The sequence below is a fragment of the Herpailurus yagouaroundi genome, unplaced genomic scaffold (assembly GCF_014898765.1).
Source record: "Herpailurus yagouaroundi ecotype Mexico unplaced genomic scaffold, PumYag 29, whole genome shotgun sequence".
Taxonomy (NCBI): domain Eukaryota; kingdom Metazoa; phylum Chordata; class Mammalia; order Carnivora; family Felidae; genus Herpailurus; species Herpailurus yagouaroundi.
This window is the reverse complement of record NW_024412377.1, coordinates 25,345,726-25,363,848: the sequence shown is the minus strand read 5'-3', so window position 1 is coordinate 25,363,848 and position 18,123 is coordinate 25,345,726. Positions and strand designations below refer to the sequence as shown.

The following is an 18,123-nucleotide window of genomic DNA, read 5'->3' as shown; positions in this document are numbered from 1 at the left end:
TGGGGGGTGGGCAGAGAGAGAGGGAGACACAGTATCCAAAACGGGCTCCAGGCTCTGAGCTGTCAGCACAGAGCCCGACGCGGGGCTTGAACTCACAAACTGTGAGATCACGACCTGAGCCAAAGTCGGACATTTAACCGACTGAGCCACCCAGGTGCCCCAAAATTCTAAGACATATCTGCACAACTTTGCCCGAATGGGTTTTGTGTTATTGTAACATTCCACTTCTCAACCAGAATCTCTCCATCTAAGCCTGTTTGTTTGCTTGTTTGTTTATTTATTTGGTTTATTTAGTTTGAGAGAGCGCATGCAAGTGGGGGAGGGGCAGAGAGAGAGAGGGAAGAGAGAGAGAGAGGAGAGAGAGAGAGAGAGAGGGAGAGAGAGAGAGAGAGAATCCCAAGAAGGCCCTGTGCTGTCATTGTGGAGCCTAATGTGGGGCTCAAACTCAGAAACTGTGAGATCATGACTGGAGTTGAAACCAAGAGTGGGACGCTTAACTGACTGAGCCACCCAGGAGCCCCTCTCCTGGGTGGCTTAAATTCACAAACATTACTTTTCAAACCTACACCAAGAAGTAGCAATAAAATTCTCATATATATTAATTAGTAAGCATGCTAGAAATTGATATACACACTGAACTTAATACACAGTTGCTCTCTCATCCCATTTCCAGTTTCAATGTTTTCTCTTTTTTATTAATATTTATTTTGAGACAGAGCATATGTGTGTGTGCATGGGCGAGGGAGGAACAGAGAGAACATGCACGAGAGAGAATCCAAAGCAGGCTCTGTGCTGAGCACAGAGCCTGACACAGGCTCAATTTCACAACCATGAGATCATTACCCAAGCTGGTCAAGAGTCAGACATCCAACCAACCGAGTCACCCACGCACCCCTCCATGTTTTTTCTTAAATGAAAATCATTACTCTCATGGATTTGTCTCAAAGACCGTGACAAAAAAATAAAAAGAACACCCTGTGGTCCTCTCCCATCCGGGTCTCTACCCTACTATCTTAAGCTATTATCTTTGATCCTGCCTTCAACATCTTCAGGGACACATCATTTTCCAGCACAGCAGCTGGGGAAACCAAAGGCACACTTACTGCTCCCTGGACGGAAGACGAGCCAGGCCCTTCGTCCTCTTCCCCGTCTGGCTCCTGGTCCTCGTTGTCAGTCCAAGAGGACACGTCCTCTACTGAACTGGTCAGATCAGGCAAACTCTTAGATGTCAACCTCAGGAGGTCCTCTGTGGAGCTTTCCTAGGGGGACACAATTAAAGGGCTATGAATTACCCCATGGCACCAAGCAGTTCTGGATCAAGGTCAAGGAAAACCTAGAAGAGGCAGCTGTGAGCGTGGCCACGAGCTCTGAACCCAAAGACCGTATGGAATGTATGTCCCACACTTCAGGTTGGCAGGGTTACCACACGTCAGGGGTGCAGACCCAATTTAAATCCCAACCAACTTTTTTTTTCCCTGAAAAACCTGTTTCATAGACAGATGTTTCTACAGGCAATCCAAATTCTCTGTCCTTTAGATTCTTTGATACCCTGCCTTACTTTACACTTTAAGCCCCCTCACTGGCAGGTCAGGATCTTAGAGCAGTCGCTTCTGCCCAGCATTCCAAACACACCTCCCTCCATTGTCCCCTCCAATCCATACCTTCCGTGCCAGCCGTACTGACCTTCTGACATGCCAGGCTCTCTCCTGCTCTACACCCTTTTCCACCAGCAGCTCCCTCTGCCCAGGGAGCTCAGTTTTGCAGATCAGCTTTAGCACCCTCCCCTGCAAGCCTTCCTGGATGAGCTCAGGAGCCATTCTGCATGTCTTTCCCGTCTTCCCAAATGTCCTTTACTGTTTATTTCATCGCCCCGCATGTATGTCTAAGTATGCCTATCTCTCCTGCTCATCGGAGCGTTCCCCAAACTGAATGCCATTTCTACTCTTTGCTGTGTCCCCAGGCCCAGCACACAGCTCTAATATCCATGTGCTCCTCCCCCTCACTGCTCATCTCACTAGCATACGAGATTTCATTCACTGAAAAGAGATCAGACTGTTGATTGAATCATAACCCCAAAGTGGAGACTGATAACGTCTCTTCAAAGAAAGAAGCCCTTGAACACTTTTTAGAGGTCAACAAAAATACATGGAATCAGACTCCATTTATTTTATTTTTTTTAACATTTCTTTATTTTTGAGACAGAGAGAGACAGAGCATGAACGGGGGAGGGTCAGAGAGAGGGAGACACAAAATCTGAAACAGGCTCCAGGCTCTGAGCTGTCAGCACAGAGCCCGATGCGGGGCTCGAACTCACGGACCGCGAGATCATGACCTGAGCCGAAGTCGGCCGCTTGACCGACTGAGCCACCCAGGCGCCCCCAGACTCCATTTAGATTAGAGTATTAAGAAGGCTTCATCATAGCCCTTCCTTCCTACACACAGACTAGGCCACAGGGGTGAGTGGGATGCAGGCAAGGTCACAGAGGCCACTTGACAATCTCACACGCAAGTGAGGTGCACACAGCCGCCGAGGACTCTTGGGGAAACACCACAGCATAGGAGGCCAGGGAGTAGGGGTGGCTGATCTGAGGCCATAAAAGAGAGAAATGCATCCTCCCCTCCTTCTCCACAGCTGTTTCTACAGGAAGGAAGCATGTAGAAAGTTTTGATCGTCATATTCCTCGGGGCTTGACAGAAAAGAGAACAGTAACACAAGACGCCCATCTTAAACAACAGGTGTTACAGACTATTAGTGAGTAGGTATACTGGTGACAGTGACACTTGTTACTAGTTTGATGCAGGTCCAACTTTGGAGGTACCTGAATCTCATTCCTGTCAGGTCAGTAATTGTGAATACTACACAGTTAGACCTTATCTGAGGGAAAGAGCAAAAGCTATGAAGCAAAAAGTGAGTTCAGCTCTCTTCTGTGATGTCAACTCTGCTAGACCATTAACAGAAAAGAGTTTTTAAAAAAAGATGAAGGTCCCAACTGGTGAGTAAGTTGCACAACAGGACAGAATACTCCATGGTCATTAAAAATGGTGCTACAGCAACGTGCATTCTGAGGTGGAAAGACTCTTACGGTATGCTACTTAGTGAAAAAGGCAGATGGAAAAGCAATATTGCCATATTAATAATGGATGTAACAATACGCTGGATGTGTTAACACGTGATAACCATAAAGGCAAACCTTTCTCCACATGCTTGTTGCAACCAGCTGCATTGTTTGGGCTCTTTATATATATTTTTTTTTTTTTAATTTTTTTTTTCAACGTTTATTTATTTTTGGGACAGAGAGAGACAGAGCATGAACGGGCGAGGGGCAGAGAGAGAGGGAGACACAGAATCGGAAACAGGCTCCAGGCTCTGAGCCATCAGCCCAAAGCCCGACGCGGGGCTCGAACTCACGGACCGCGAGATCGTGACCTGGCTGAAGTCGGACGCTTAACCGACTGCGCCACCCAGGCGCCCCTGGGCTCTTTATATTTCATTCAATCTTCCTGATATTCCACGAAGCAGTTATGGATTCTTATTATCCAGGTGAGAACCCCAAGGTTAAAAAAAATGTAGTAATGTGCTCAAGATATAAAGTTTTTATTTATTTTTATTTTTAAATTTTATTTTATGTTTTTATTTGAGAGAGAGAGAGAGAGAGAGAGAGAGAGAGAGAGAGAGAGAATGCGAGTTGGGGAGAGGGACAGAGGGAGAAAGAGAGAGGGAGACAGAATCTTAAGCAGGCACCATGCTCAACACAGAGCCTGATGTGAGGCTCGATCCAATCATGACCCGAGCCGAAATCAAGAGTTCAACGCTCAACTGACTGAACCACCCAGGCGCCCCAAAATGTACAGCTTTTTTAAAGGCTGTGCCTCTGAAGTCTATGCAGGTCTGCCTCCAGGGGCAATCCATCTCCTTGTGTTTGACTCCATTAAAAAAAACACGTCTGGAAGGACAGACAAATAAGTTAATGGAAAGAATTACTGGTGGCATTATGAAAATTTTATCTTCCTTTTCTTCTAGGTTTTCTACATTAGATATAATAAATGCGTATTACTTGTTAATAAAAACAAAGTGATAAAAAGAGAGAAATCATATTGCTACGCATGTACTTCCAGGAATATGAAAGCAAACTTGGATATTCTGATTTCATTCGTTCAACAAAAACTTTCTAAGCTCCCATGTATAAGCAAACAACATATTTGTGGGGAAACACAAGACATCCTGTCCCGAAGAAAGTAACTGTTATATCTTCAAAACAACACCCTAAAGTTTGGGGACAAAGGGACTGTGTTCTACAATAATAATTTATATTCTTACTATTCTTTCTATTCAGCAAATAAAAATCTCTTTTTTTCCCCTCCCTCTCTTCAAACATAAAGAAAAAATAAAGACTGGATTACTCGCTCTTGTTGGATAAAGACAAGGAATGGATGCCAGGAGGTGTGGAAAGGCAGACTTTTGAGCATCTGGGATGGCGCCCATTAAGTTCAGGAACAAAGAACGGGCATCTGCTATGGCAACGTATTGCCTGGATGGAAACAGAGTCAATGGGAAGAGGTGAAAGGTGTCACTCCTCTGTGGTCTGGGTCATTTTTAGGCCCATTATTCAGTACAGATGGCCAACAGCAATAGATTGACAATGGGAACACCCATTCCTGGCTCCAGACTGCTGCTCAGCCTTACAAAGACCCAGTGAGTGTCCTTCAAAGTCAAAGCCTTGGGGTGCCTGGGTGGCTCAGCTGGTTAGGTTAGCTCTTGGTTTCGGCTAGGGTCACGATCTCATGGCTGGTGAGTTCAACCCCTGCATCAGGCTCTGTGCTGACACCCTCTCTCTGCTCCTTCCCTGCTGTCTCTCTCTCTCTCTCTCTCTCTCAAAATAAACAAATAAACTTAAAAAAAAAAAGTCAAAGCCTCTAGCAGGAACACATTACCTCTCTCTAATACCATTGGCTCTGTGTCCTTTCTATCTTATTTTACTAACAGACAGCTTGGTATATGGAAAGAAGTTAACGTCGAAGTCTTATGGACCCGCAATGGAACATGCTATTGCCACCCACTGCTTGTGTGACCTCTGGGTCAATTAATTAACCCCTCAGATTTTGACTTCATCTTTTGGAAAAAAAGAACGAATAGCTCTCTCATGGGATTTCAAGAATTAAATGAGATCATAGGTAAAAAGCACCTAGCATCCAGTGTGTCCCTGATACACATTAGTGCCCTTTCTTTGAGTCGGTGAACATGACCACAGATCAGGCATCATCCAGGAGACCAGCCTTCAACACCCTCCTGTACTCTCCTTAATTATGCTTATCCACAAGTGGACCTTTTTCGTTTTTATTTTATGTTTTCTTTGCTCTGTGTGTTTGTGGATAATAGCTTGACATAGAAGAGATTCCCCCTTCTCCATTTTCTGAACTAGCAGGAGAAAGAAGTCAGTGTAGAAGTAAAGGTTTGGTGGCCGTGGTATAATGCATGTGCCGGAGCCCCTGTGTTCTTGAGCCATAGACTGTGAGGAGACAGCAGGGCTCCCGGTGGTATCTCTGGGAGGGGAGGAGAGCACCTGTGAATGGAGGCTGTCTCAACTCCTGCCTCCGGGGCCTCAAAGCCAACCCTTCCTCCCAAGTCTGTGTCAAGGCTCTGTGTTCTCGTTGGAAGCCTGAGAATCTGGGTTAAGGGATTGGGGTGAAAGGTGTGAAAAGAGGAAAACAGATTTTTCAGATAGTTTAAAATATTCTAATTATTAAATACTCCAAAAATAGGCACTAGAGCTTGTAATCTAAGAGAGAAAATACAGAAGAGCCTGTGGATGCGAGGTTCAAAAAAATAGCAGGGATAACGAGGAAAGAATGAGCCACGCTGGCAAGAGCGTATTGCTGCGAAGGGTGGAGCACTGGGGTGGTTTCCCACCACTGCTTACAGGAACTAGAATGAAGCCCAGGTTCCACTGTACTAGCTCCTGAGTCCTATGGACACTTTCCTGTCTTATCAACAGCAGACGGGACCACGGGGCAGAAGCAAGAGGGTTCAGGTCCTCCTCCTTTTGGTTACACAGCTGTGGAGTCCTGCAGCCTTCATCCAGGGTGCTAAGACACCAGGGGACAAGCAGATGCTGGGGCCCAGGACCTCAGTGCTATTTTAACACACTCTGGGGATGGGGATACAAGAAACACCAGCCTGAGCCCCTTATGAAAAGGAGGTGGCAGTCAGAGAAAGGGGACAGACACTGGCTGTGCATCAAGAAGATAGCAGATAGCATCTAGGCCTCTGTGAGATGGGAACCAGCCATGGGAGTTAGTCCTCACTGGCTCCTTGGGGAAACTGAGGATGGAGCGGAGGATGGTGACCAGACAAACAGGATTCACAGGGCTTCCTGCAGCACCAACACTCCGTGAGGCCGTGAGTCAGAACCAGGGCCTGTGGCCTGCCTGTGACTAGCCCTAAACCTTTCTTCCTTTGGGACCTGGAAAATGCACAGCTCCATGCCTCTGGCATCCCTGCCATCCGGCGGGCTTCCATGTCTCTTCTTCAGTGTCTCCTTGGGAGAGAGGCTACTCTCTCCACCTTGAATTTCTGTCCACCCTACCATCCTTCCCTTTTCCTTAGTCTGAGCACTGCTCTTCCATCTACTATTTCAGCTAAAGGCCGTCCTCATGGGCTTACACTATAGAATCACAGCTGTTTAAATGGCCCAAGTGTGAGCATGTGTGTCAGTGTTTGTGTGCGGGATGGGGAGGGCTCAAATCTGAATTCACCACCATCATTAAAAATAGATATAAAAAATAACCAAACTACCTACCTTGCTGGCTACCACCAGCTGAACCATTCCAGTGGCTGAGCGAAGAAGGGCCACCGCTTCCTCATGGGAGAGACCCACCAATAAGTGACCATTGATTACCAGCAGCTCGTCTCCTAAGGACAGTCTGCCATCCCTGAGGAAATGGAGATGGGAAAAAAATCCCTTGTGAAGATATTCTGGGCTTGAGAAGGGACATTTTCCTGAAGCTGGGGAAGGTCGTGAGAGGGCACAGTTAAAATCAGGCTGAGGATAAAGGAGAGATGGCTAGCAATAGTTTGGGATGGGATTTATCCTTTGGTCTGGCTGGGTCCCCTGATGCCCACTTAGGGAAGCTCCATGATTTCAAGTGGTCGCCTGGTAGTAGGCAAGTTCTTAAGTCACTACCATATCTTGCATCAACTTTAATGAAATGCCTCCCATCCAGGGGGAGACAATGATAGAGGAACGGAGACCCCATGGTTTTTGGACAGTTAAGTCATTCTTATCTCAATTCTATCTGCCATCCTGCCCTCACAACTGAGTTCTCAGCTGAGTCACTGAGCTAAGCACCCCCAAACAAAGGTATCTTAAGCTTGACCAAAAGCCTTGTCTAAACTGCTACCCTCTCTCTTTCCAGGTGACATGCCCTCGTCCCCAAAACACACAGTTATAGGACCTTGAGGATGAGGTTTCTTTCCATCCTACAGCCAAGCTTCACCAGCAGAAGGATGAATACAAAAGCAAACAAACAGAATGACCAATTAACTGCTATTGCAGCTATCAGACCTGGTCTACAAATGTTTCTTTATTCCCTCTAAAGTAAATTATAGCTAACTAACAGCTTCCTTCCCATTGGGCTGGCAAGAGGCTCAAGGGTGGCTCAAGGGTCTGCCATGGCACCCTGTGTCAGAGCATTGCACAGGCCCTTTCAGTCACCGTGGGTCGGCAGTCTTGTGGGTTCCACTTGAACCTCCAATGGTCTGGCCTCCCATGATCCCAAAGGAGGTTTTTCATCTCCATTGCTAAATATGGGATAGGAAATCTGGTGATGCAGATGGACTGTAAGCCTAGGACCCCACCATCCCTTCTGACGGCTTTACATCAATGCCCAGGGTGCTGCTGTTGGACATGTGCATGCCCCCCATATTCCCAGATTCACCAACTTTCTCTCCAACATTTCCACTCTCCTTCAGTGAATAAACCAGCTTCTCTCATCCTACTCTCCCTCACCAGTTTCTTTCTCTTAATCCTCTAGGGCGTGCATCATAGTCTTTTCTATGAATTTAGCCTTTAACAGAACATAGGAGACACCTGAGACTTCTGACAGCCTCTGCTTTCTGTCCTTCAAAAATCCCTAAAGCAGAGAAATGCTAAGAACCCTTCTAGCTGCTTGGAATGGAAAGAGAAGGGGAATAGGAAACCCACAGAGAACAAACTGGAAGCTCAAGGAGGTGTGTGGGCCCAGGTGAACAGGGATCAAGAGTAAAAATGAACACAAAGTTCTGACCACTGTCCTTGGATTTATGCAAGACCATTCCTACCCACATCCCTTTTCTTATTTCCCTCTTCAATTCCATCTCCTTCATCTCCTGTTATTACCTAGAATGCCACACATGTGAATTATATACTCCAGAAACAGAGAGAGAGAAAGACACACATAAAACACATAAAACTCAGGGTTCAGGGTGAAAAGAAAATGGGTGTCTAATGGTGACACCTACTAAAAACAGCTCACATAGAAAACAGACAAGAACAGCTCTTCTTAAGTTTATCTCTGGGCACAGGAATTTTCTAACTGCCAGCCTTCCAAAGACATGCTAGAATCCAAGGCCTAGTAGCATTAATGGGAAAATGGCTCTCTGATGGGAATTCCTCAAGGTATATACCTCATTTGGGAAATTTAGTGATGCTCTTCTGGATAAAAACTAGAGTCTTACTCCTTCCCTAATGACTGCTGCCCAGACAACTGACCAGTGCAGTTAACCTTATCTCTAGTTATTGGCAACTTAATCTCTAGTTACAAGACTAGAACAGGGACATGACACACTTTGCTAATTTATACCCTGGTCCTCTCCTCAGTTTTCCATTTTTTACCTCCAGCTCCTTCAACGCCACTTTACGAGATAAATTTTTCAGTCCTCTCTCGGTCTGGGGCAGGCCAACACTGCTCTGATTTGTCCTATCCCCTTTATAGCCAGGGTACCTGAATGGAACACCAAATTCTCAACTAGATTTACCTCCCTCATCGGTGAAACTCTACCTCTACACACCTGCTGTATACATGTGGGCATGCAATGCGTGTTCACACCCCAATGTGCCTTGCAAGTAGTAGACACCCTGTGTATGTGGAAGCAATCAGCTAGCAAGGCAAAAGCATGCTTTATATTTTGGGATAGCTACATCCTTGTAACTCCAAACGGACTTCTTCTTTGTGCACGCTCTGCCTAATCATTGTCCTTCTTCCTACTTAAAACAACAGTTCAGACTTAAAAAGAAGGTTTGAAGTATGAATTATTCAAGGTCACAAGGAGAAAAATTCACATTTACTGTTTACCACTCCACATCTGCATGACACACGTATCCATGTGTGTGTAGAATCCTGAGAGCCCTGACAGATCACATGAACTGTGGTCACATTTAAAATCAATGACTTTCCCAAGTCATTAGCCACCATCTTATAGGGGTTAAGATTCAGGAAAGTGGTTTTCTGTTGCATGGCATAGTCTCAATAGGTAACCACATATTACCAGTATCCCAAAAGTTAGTGTAAGTAACAATCACTTGAAACTCAAAACAGACTGGAAAGAAATGCAATCTCTCTATGATTTGGAGGAGCCTACAGTATCTCCAGCAATTAGCCACTTCCTGTGCCCAGGGGTGTGTTTAATTGGAACTGCTCCTGCCTGATTTTCTTCCATGCTCCCGCAGGATAAACTGTAATTACCAGGGCTTTGGCCAAATAGAAGAGTCCTAGCCCCCAGAGGAAGGGAAGGGAGAGGATGAGGAGTCAGAGAAAGGGGAAGAGTTATCTAGTCACCTGTGAGCGGCACCTCCTTCCTTCACTTGAGTGACAACGATAGCGTGAGGTGAGCGCTTTGATCCTCGGCCTCCACTAACCTGAATTCCCAGCCCATCCGATTCCTTAAGCAGCTCCATCTTCCATATCCGGCCAACTTCCTCCTTGGAAGAAAAAGTGAGCATACTGTGAAGTATACGGACAGACACGTGGCATTGACACAGGAGAGTGGAGCTGTTAGGTCAGGCCAAATATTCTTCAATTGTCAACAGGTACTGAAGATGACCACAGAAGGAAAAGTTCCATGTGCTAAATCATAGTCTCTAGCTGCCAGTCCTCCCAAGAGAACATTCTATGATGATGGAAATGTTCTATATTTGTACGATCCAACATGGAGCCACTAGCCACAGGTGGCCATCAAGGGCTTGACTAGTGGCAACTGGGATGTTACACTTTTCATTTCATTTAGTTTACATTAAATTACATAGTTACCTGTGGCTAGTGGCTATAATATTGGACAATAAGAGTGACTATCGAATTTCCTGATCAAGGTTATGTTAAGTAAAGCTTCTTCTGCCTGAAACCCAGATACCACTGTGTGTGTGTAAACACTGGCTGTGTCTGGGTTCCATTTATTTACACACAGCTACTAATAAATAAAGGAAGATGAAAGGAAGACAAGGAATAGGTCTTGGAGACTTCAACTCATTTGAGCCCAGCTCTGCCACTTAGTAATTATGAAAGCCACCTATGCCTAAAACCCTCTGTTTCCTTGCCTCTAAAGTGGGGATAATTATGAATACTTTCAAGTTTGTCATTAGGATTACGTGAGATATTTATGGAAGGAGCAGTGCTTCCGACACCTAGTAGAGACATAATAAATGCTGACTGCTAACCATATATTACTTATGTACGCACACATATGTGTTAAAACCATCATACCGTAATATGCCCAATGGTACTGCATTAGTGTTGCATAGTGACAGATGGTAGCTATACTTGTGGTGGGCACAGCATGGCGGAGTTGGCCAATCACTATGTTGTACGTCTGAAACTAATGTAACATTGTGTGTCCACTACACTTCAATTAAAAAAATACATCATGTTGAATTGAATCTCAAACTTCCTTAGAACATATAAGTGAGATCTTTGGCAAGAGAAACCAAAACAGGAAATTAATTGATGAATTTATTATTGGCTTCTCTAGACATGGGTCTGTACACTTTTTAAATACATTAAAACACCCTAATAAAAATCTGTCCTTTTAAAAAGCTAATCATGTCTGTAAGTCCTCTGGATTACTGGTAGCTTTTCTACTTTGGTTAATTCTCTTCTTGACTCCCTATTTTATTCCAACGATGCAAACATATACCCAATACAAAATGTTTGAGTTACCTCAGATACTTGGTTGTTCAGAGAAATGAAAGAAAAACCTTCCAAAGTGATTTCCTTCGGGAGGGTCTTACTTTATGCTCACTCCTATAAGTTCCTCTTATCTCTAGGTATGTGGGTATGGGTCACAATGCATTCCTCAACATATTAAAAAAAAGCGCCATGTCCTTTCCTCATTCATCATGAAGGTCCAATGGAACCATTACAGTCCAATATGAACAAACCCATCCTCCCCCTAGAAATAGGCAACCTTCCCATTTAAGCTGCTTGCAAAAGAGAAAGAATGCAAAGCATTCAGAACATCTGAAATACACAGTCAGAAACTAAAATGAAACTTTATGCAGTAGTAAAAAAACCAGATGTTAAATGGTCACTGATGTGCAGCAAAAGGAACGTCTGGGGAAATTATTAACAGACAGAGACAGACCTGTTGGATCTTATACTTTTTCTACTATAGCACTACTCAGCGGGGCTCCACTGCTCAGCAACATGCAGTGTTTGCCAACGGTCTCCTTCATCTGCTGACCACAGACAAACGAGGCCTGTCTGGCCAAATGTAACTTCAGAAGTCACTGGCTTACCACAGTAGTTCATGAACTTGTCAACAATCCCTATATCATCCAATCATTTCACTTTGGACTTCATGGTTTTTGGTGTGTTGCCTCTGACCTCTGGAATACCTTTCTCTCTTCTCCATTCAGAAACAGCCTCCTTGGCCTTCCAAGTCTCTCACAGCTCCACTATGTCCAAGATGCCATCCTTGAGAATCAGTGCTACTTATGAGATGGCAGTTTTTGACACTTGGAGTACATGAGGCTGTGGCCTAGTGCATAGCCCCAAAGGGAACAAATTCAGAGACGTGCTGATTAGCTATTGTCCCAGCTTGCTGGACATCCCAAACTAGCACATGGGTCAGCCCCATAGCTGACTCCCTGGGCCTAACAAAGTAGCTGAGAAACTAGAGCGGAATGGTGGCTTGACTTGTTTTTTCCATGGAAGATATGCTATGGCTACTAGGGTCTTGAAGATATGGGACAGTGCTCTTCCCTCTCCCAGTCCAGAAAAGCTGTGAAATCCCTTCCCAAAAGCAACAGGGACTATTATGAGAGTCCAGAAATAAGCAAACCCATTTGGCTTTAGCCCAAATTAATAAAAGCCTATCCATCCCATTACCAGTTACATCTGTCCTACCATCCTTTTGTTAAGCAGAACATGTTAAGTATGGTTCACAGATGGTATGACAATACTAGATACATAGTCCTTTCTAATTTTTAAATGCCTTTAGAAATAGGACTTGAGGGGTACCTGGGTGGCTCAGTCAGTTAAGCATCTGACTTCGGCTCAGCTCATGATCTCATGGTTCGTGAGTTTGAGTCCCACATCAGCTCTGTACTGCTGACAGCTAAGAGCCTGGAGCCTGCTTGTGATTCTGTGTCTCCTTCTCTCTCTGCCTCCCCACACCTCTCACAAATAAATAAACATTACAAAATTAAAAAAAAAAAAAAAGAAGTAGGACTTGTGACAAGAAACATGCAAACCTATGATCATGGAGAAAGAATAATGACCTAACATATACTCTTGACAAAAGAGCTAAAGACAATTTTCAGTAAGAGCACTCACAGGCCCACTCCATTCCCCTGCCCAATATACACACAAATAGTTAAAAGCAAAATAAAGCAAATATCTAATAAAAATGGCTTCAGAAAGTAGGAATGATCAATCTGTAATACAGCCCCCAACAATACAGTCAAGAAACAGATCTTCTTCTTTTCCACTTTTATCTAGTACTATGAGTTTTCTCTCCATACCTGAAAGTAAGAACTATAAGGGGGGCAGGGGGGGATGGGGGGGGGGGATTCAAAGAAATTAGTGCAAGTTTTCTTGATCATCTAATGAGGAGTTCAAAGATACACAAAGGAAGACACAAACAGGAAGTGCCAGATGTTATCAGTCTCAATTGTACAACTGTCAGTATTAAATCTAGTTGCCTACAGCTGAGAGCAGTGTTCAGTTACAAATAAAATCAGTGTCTGAAGTTTATGAGGCTAAAGCTGGCACTCGCCAAAAATCAACAGGCCAACTTAAATAGAATATTAAGTAGATTTCCAACTGCCTCCTTAGAATTCTGCATGGGTATGTAATACGCACTTCAGTATGGTCAAAACAGGACTCTGCCTCTCTCTCCCTCCTGGCTTTCCCACCTCCATGGGAAAAGCACCATCATTTATGCCAGCTAAAGAGGATATGCAAACTAAAAGCTCGCTAGCTTTGATTCCTCCTTCTATTTCCTATACCCAAACCATGAGCAAGATCTGTAGGCTCTACTTGTAAAACACATCCATGTCTATCTACTCCTGTTCCTTCCTGCCACCACTCTGGTCAAGACCACCAGGATCTCTAATATGGATTATCACAGTAGTTTCCAGTATGGTCTCGTTTTTTTTCCTCATCTCCTACAATACCCTATTCTCCATTATACAACATACATCATGATGCACTCAGCTTAAACCTTCCAACAGCTCCATAGTAGATGCAGACTGAAGTCCAAATCTTTGAGATGGCAAACACAAACCTCCATCTCTAGCCTTGCCTGCAATCCCAAATCATATCCCCTCCCCCACCTCCGTGTTCTCCCCAGCACTTACTGTCTCTCTATCCCTGGAAGACCCAATCACTCCTGCCTAGGGCAGCCACATGTGCTGCCTCCTCACTGGAAATATTCTGCTTCTAGATGTTGCACGGCTGTCCTTTCCTGACATTCAGGCTTCGGCTCAAACGCCTGTTTAATTAGGCCTTCAGTGATACCAATTTCAGTTAACCCCACCAGGACACTGCCCAGTCATCTTTCACTTCACCGATTTCATTTATAGTACTTGTTGTCACCATCTAACATTCTGATTCATCTATTTGCTTATTTATTCCCTGTGGCCCCTTATTTGTGTTAAGTGCCATGGCACAGGAACCTTGTCTCTCATTTATCAGTGGGTTCTCCAGCAACTAGAAGGGTGCCTAGCACATAACAATACCGTATAAATGCCATGGAATTAATAAATGTGGGATGTTTATACACTCATCCTACGGTTTTTCAGAAGTTATTGAGACTGATGTTAAGAGGCTCACCCAGACGGGATACCTGCACGCTTGCCAATGTTTAGCGTGTGAACACCCGATCCAGTTGTAGAGATGATTGAGTTCTGAAACAGATCCTGTCTAGACAGATGGCTCAAGCCTTTGCTTCCTTTTGCATTGGCTTAAAGGGCAACAAGATTGTCAGCCTGTTGAGAAAAAGCCAAACCACGCAAAACTGGACGCTATGGACATTTATATTAATGTTGATGAAGTGCTACCCTTTCCTATAAAAACGCCAATTAGATTGTGTGAGCTCATACATGCATCTCCTCACAGAGGCCAAAAAAAGGGGGGGGGGATTTATTTACAAAACAGAGGTGGTACATTAAAGGGAGCTGTCTCGGCAGCATTTAAATGACCTCATCTTCTGTTGGAACCAAAAATAATATTTCACAATAGCATCTTTTCCCCAAATGTGAGAAGAAACATCATCCAACTAGAATTTTACTGCAGTAAGTGGTCTGGCTCTAGTTGCAAACTTAGATTCTGAGACTGTTTGCTTATCCCTTCTTATTTAGAATGATCAGTAAGAAATGATGTGTGATAATGTCAGAGTTGAAGTTCCTGAGGTAGCAGACCAAAATGCTCAGTTTATAGGTGAGAAAACAGAAGCTCAGAGAAAGAACATGGCAGCTTGAAGGCCACAGAGTTGGGGAAGGAAGAACTAGGGCTGGAACATAGTATCCCATCTCTCAGGCCTGGAGCTCTTTTTTTAAAAAATATTTATTCATTTTTGAGAGAGAGAGAGAGTGTGCATGTGATTTGGGGAGGGGCAGAGAGAAGGGGACAGGGGATCTGAAGGAAGCTCTGCACTGACAACAGAGAGTCTGATGCTGGGCTTGAACTCATGAACCACAAGATCATGACCTGAGCTGAAGTCGGACACTTACCCGACTGAGCCACCCAGGTGCCCCTTAGGCCTGGAGCTCTTGGGTGCTTTCATTAATAAATGGGCACAGAACACCTGCCAGTGCAAGGCACTGAGCCAGAACACAAAGACAAATAAGGTCCTTGCCCTTAAAGTCTACTGGGGACACAACAAGCCCTATGGCAACTGGAATATGTGGGATTCATGCATTGATCAAGATAAGGAGGGGATCATGCAGAAGCCCAAAGAGGAGATGCTTAAAGATGGTACAGGTGGGGGGGGTCCCCAGAAGCCTCCTAGAGGAGTGTGTCCCCCAGAAATGGAAGAAGCTAAGCTACATGGGGGAGGGGAGAAGAAACAGAATGGTGAGAGCAGCAGCTGCAAAGGCTCACAGGAGATAGGGTAGCCTTTTGGGAAAAAATGTGGCTAATTCAGTCTAAACTGAGAAGGAAGAAAGCAGTGAGAGATGAAGGCAAAAAGTTAAGCAGGGATCAGAGAGTGAAAGGCCTCATGTGCTTCGTTAAGCTAAGGTGTTCAGATATTACCCTGAGGGTAAAGTGGACCCATCCAAAGGGCTTAAGCTGCAGTGTGTGTGAGCAGGTACATGCATGACTGATGGAGTCTCTTTAGAAAGGTCCCTCTGGCTGCTGTGGGGACAGCAGATGACAGGATGACACTGGACATGGATGGGTAGCAGACTACTATGACCACCCACATGGGAAATAAAAGCAGCTTGGTCCAGACCTATAGCCATAGAAGTGGGAGTGGGAGAGAGAAGTGGGGTGAGGAGGGAGACCCTACAGGGAGCCAGAGTTGATAGGATTTGGTGTTCGACTGGACATGGGGAAGAAAGAGGCCAGTATTTCAGTTGACTCCAGGATGCCAACTGTCCCAATTTCCTGGCATGGGACTGTCAGTACAAAACCACGGAAAGTTATAGACAAACCAGGTAATTGCTAGCTGAAACGCAGGTTTCTGGCTTGGGCGACTTTGAGAGTGATGGGACCTGGAACATTGGAGCCAGCTGGGTGGGAAAATGATGCATCGATGTGAAATATCTAAGATGGGAGACCTACTGCAGGTAGGTGGTAGAAAGCTTGGGGCGGGGGCGCTCAGGAGAGAGGTAAAGGAGCAGACACGGACTTAGGAGACATTACCACATAGAAGGATAGACGTTCACCCATTGCTTACTAGAATAGGATCATCCTCATGCTGTCTCTGCTTGATGCAAACATAAAACTACCCAGGAGATGTCCTGGATGTGATTCTCCTCAGTTACCTTTTCCTCAGATTCAGACCTGGGGCAGCCTTCCTGAGGTCTCTGCAGACCACTTGCACTGAACCACTCAGCCTTCCTGAGGTCTCTGCTGAAGGTCTAGGGAAGAGTTCGGATACTCTATAGGGTGAATTACAAGTGGTAGGGTGAGACCACAAATGGACCCACAGACACACATGCCAACTATGAAGAAACTTGCCTGACTGGCAAATGGTAGGGTTCTTTTTCTCCCTATTATGTGACTAAGTTGTACTTATTTTTACCATGCTGCATTACAAAAATACACATTTGTAGTAAACAGGCTTGCAAGAACTGTTCCCTTGGATGAATAATGATCTTCACTAGACAGGGAGTAAGGAACTCTGAACTCATTTCTAAAGCTGCTTATCTATGTCCTAGGAGATTCTAACGTTTTAAACAATGGGCCCAACTTTTATAATTTAAAAAATTAATCTGGTTGCATATGTCTTATTATGTGTTAATATTTTATAGAAACATATGTTTTTTTAAAAGAAGATATTTACTAGAGAAAATGTTTCCTACAGCTCTGTTAAAGGAAAAGAGGGTATAAAAATAAAGACAGAAGATTTATTTTCATGTAACAAATAACAGTCTGTGAAAAGAAGCATCTCACAAATAAAAATGGCCTGAATGATTATAAACCTAGTCTGTAATTTATTCTTTGTAGATTTATATTAAATCATTAATAAAGCAGAAACAGAACAATGCTGACATGTTTAATCTCCCATTATTCAAATGGAATAGAATTTTTTGCCCCAAGGGTTTAAGAAGTAAATGCCTAATTTTTGTTTTTTCTGGAAATTCCATTTTAGCATCCTCATCCTGGAGGATGAGGCTCCTCCAGGCTCATCCTGGAGTAAAAATAAAAATCCACTCAGCCCAAGAACCTACACCACCTTCTGTGATGGTCTACTGGTTCCAATCTGGACGTTGGGGAAGCAGTGAAGATCTACTTCTTGCCAACTCTATCAATCCTGGGTAAGTGCATTAAATGATGATGTTTCTTGGTTTGAAAAGGGTCCTAAAAGATATTCATGCCTAAAAGGGTGTATGGCCCATTCCAACTTTCTAAGATGTAAAGTATAACCCAGGGTCAACATTCAATCTATAGATTATGGGCAGTTGTAAAGAATGCAAAGTCCAGATGGCAGATCTCTCCTTTCTATAGGCATGTGGCTTTAAAAAAAATGTCCCAAAGGCAATAGATTTTGTTTTTGTTTTTTTTTTTAAATCACCATTTCATTTATATCTTCTTTGACATTTGATCTTGAGTGCAAAAACCAGGCAAAGGAAGTCTGATATGTGTAGTCTTCAAATAGTCTAATCCAGAAATTCACTTTTATGTTACTGCTTTTAGTTAAGTTTAGCAGAGAGGGGCACCTGGGTGGCTCAAGTTGGTTAAGTGTCCGACTTGGGCTCAGGTCAAGATCTTGCGGTTCGTGGGTTTGAGCCCCGTGTCAGGCTCTGTGCTGACAGCTTAGAACTTGGAGCCTGCTTCAGATTCTATATCTTCCTCTCTCTTTGCACACCACCCCCCACTCTTGCTCTGTTTCTGTCTCTGTCATAAACAAACATTAAAAAAAAAAAGGTTAGCAGAGAATGAGTAGCCTCTTAAAAGTTTGTTTGTTTTTTTTTTTTTCTTTTA

General features: G+C 44.2%; 1 protein-coding gene across 7 annotated transcripts in view; it reads right to left on the bottom strand.

Moving 5' to 3' along the window:
* Window positions 1-18,123, bottom strand: part of PDZD2 (PDZ domain containing 2) — a 368,874-nt gene that overhangs the window by 82,267 nt on the left and 268,484 nt on the right. For 5 of the 7 annotated variants that reach the window (XM_040494680.1, XM_040494691.1, XM_040494702.1 and 2 more), the window contains 3 exons: window positions 9,814-9,956; window positions 6,798-6,930; window positions 1,104-1,259 (listed from right to left, as the gene is read on the bottom strand). In XM_040494680.1, coding sequence (XP_040350614.1) covers window positions 1,104-1,259; window positions 6,798-6,930; window positions 9,814-9,956 — 432 coding nt within the window. The remainder of the gene's footprint in view (window positions 1-1,103; window positions 1,260-6,797; window positions 6,931-9,813; window positions 9,957-18,123) is intronic. The other 2 variants (XM_040494710.1, XM_040494715.1) reach the window with 2 other exon arrangements.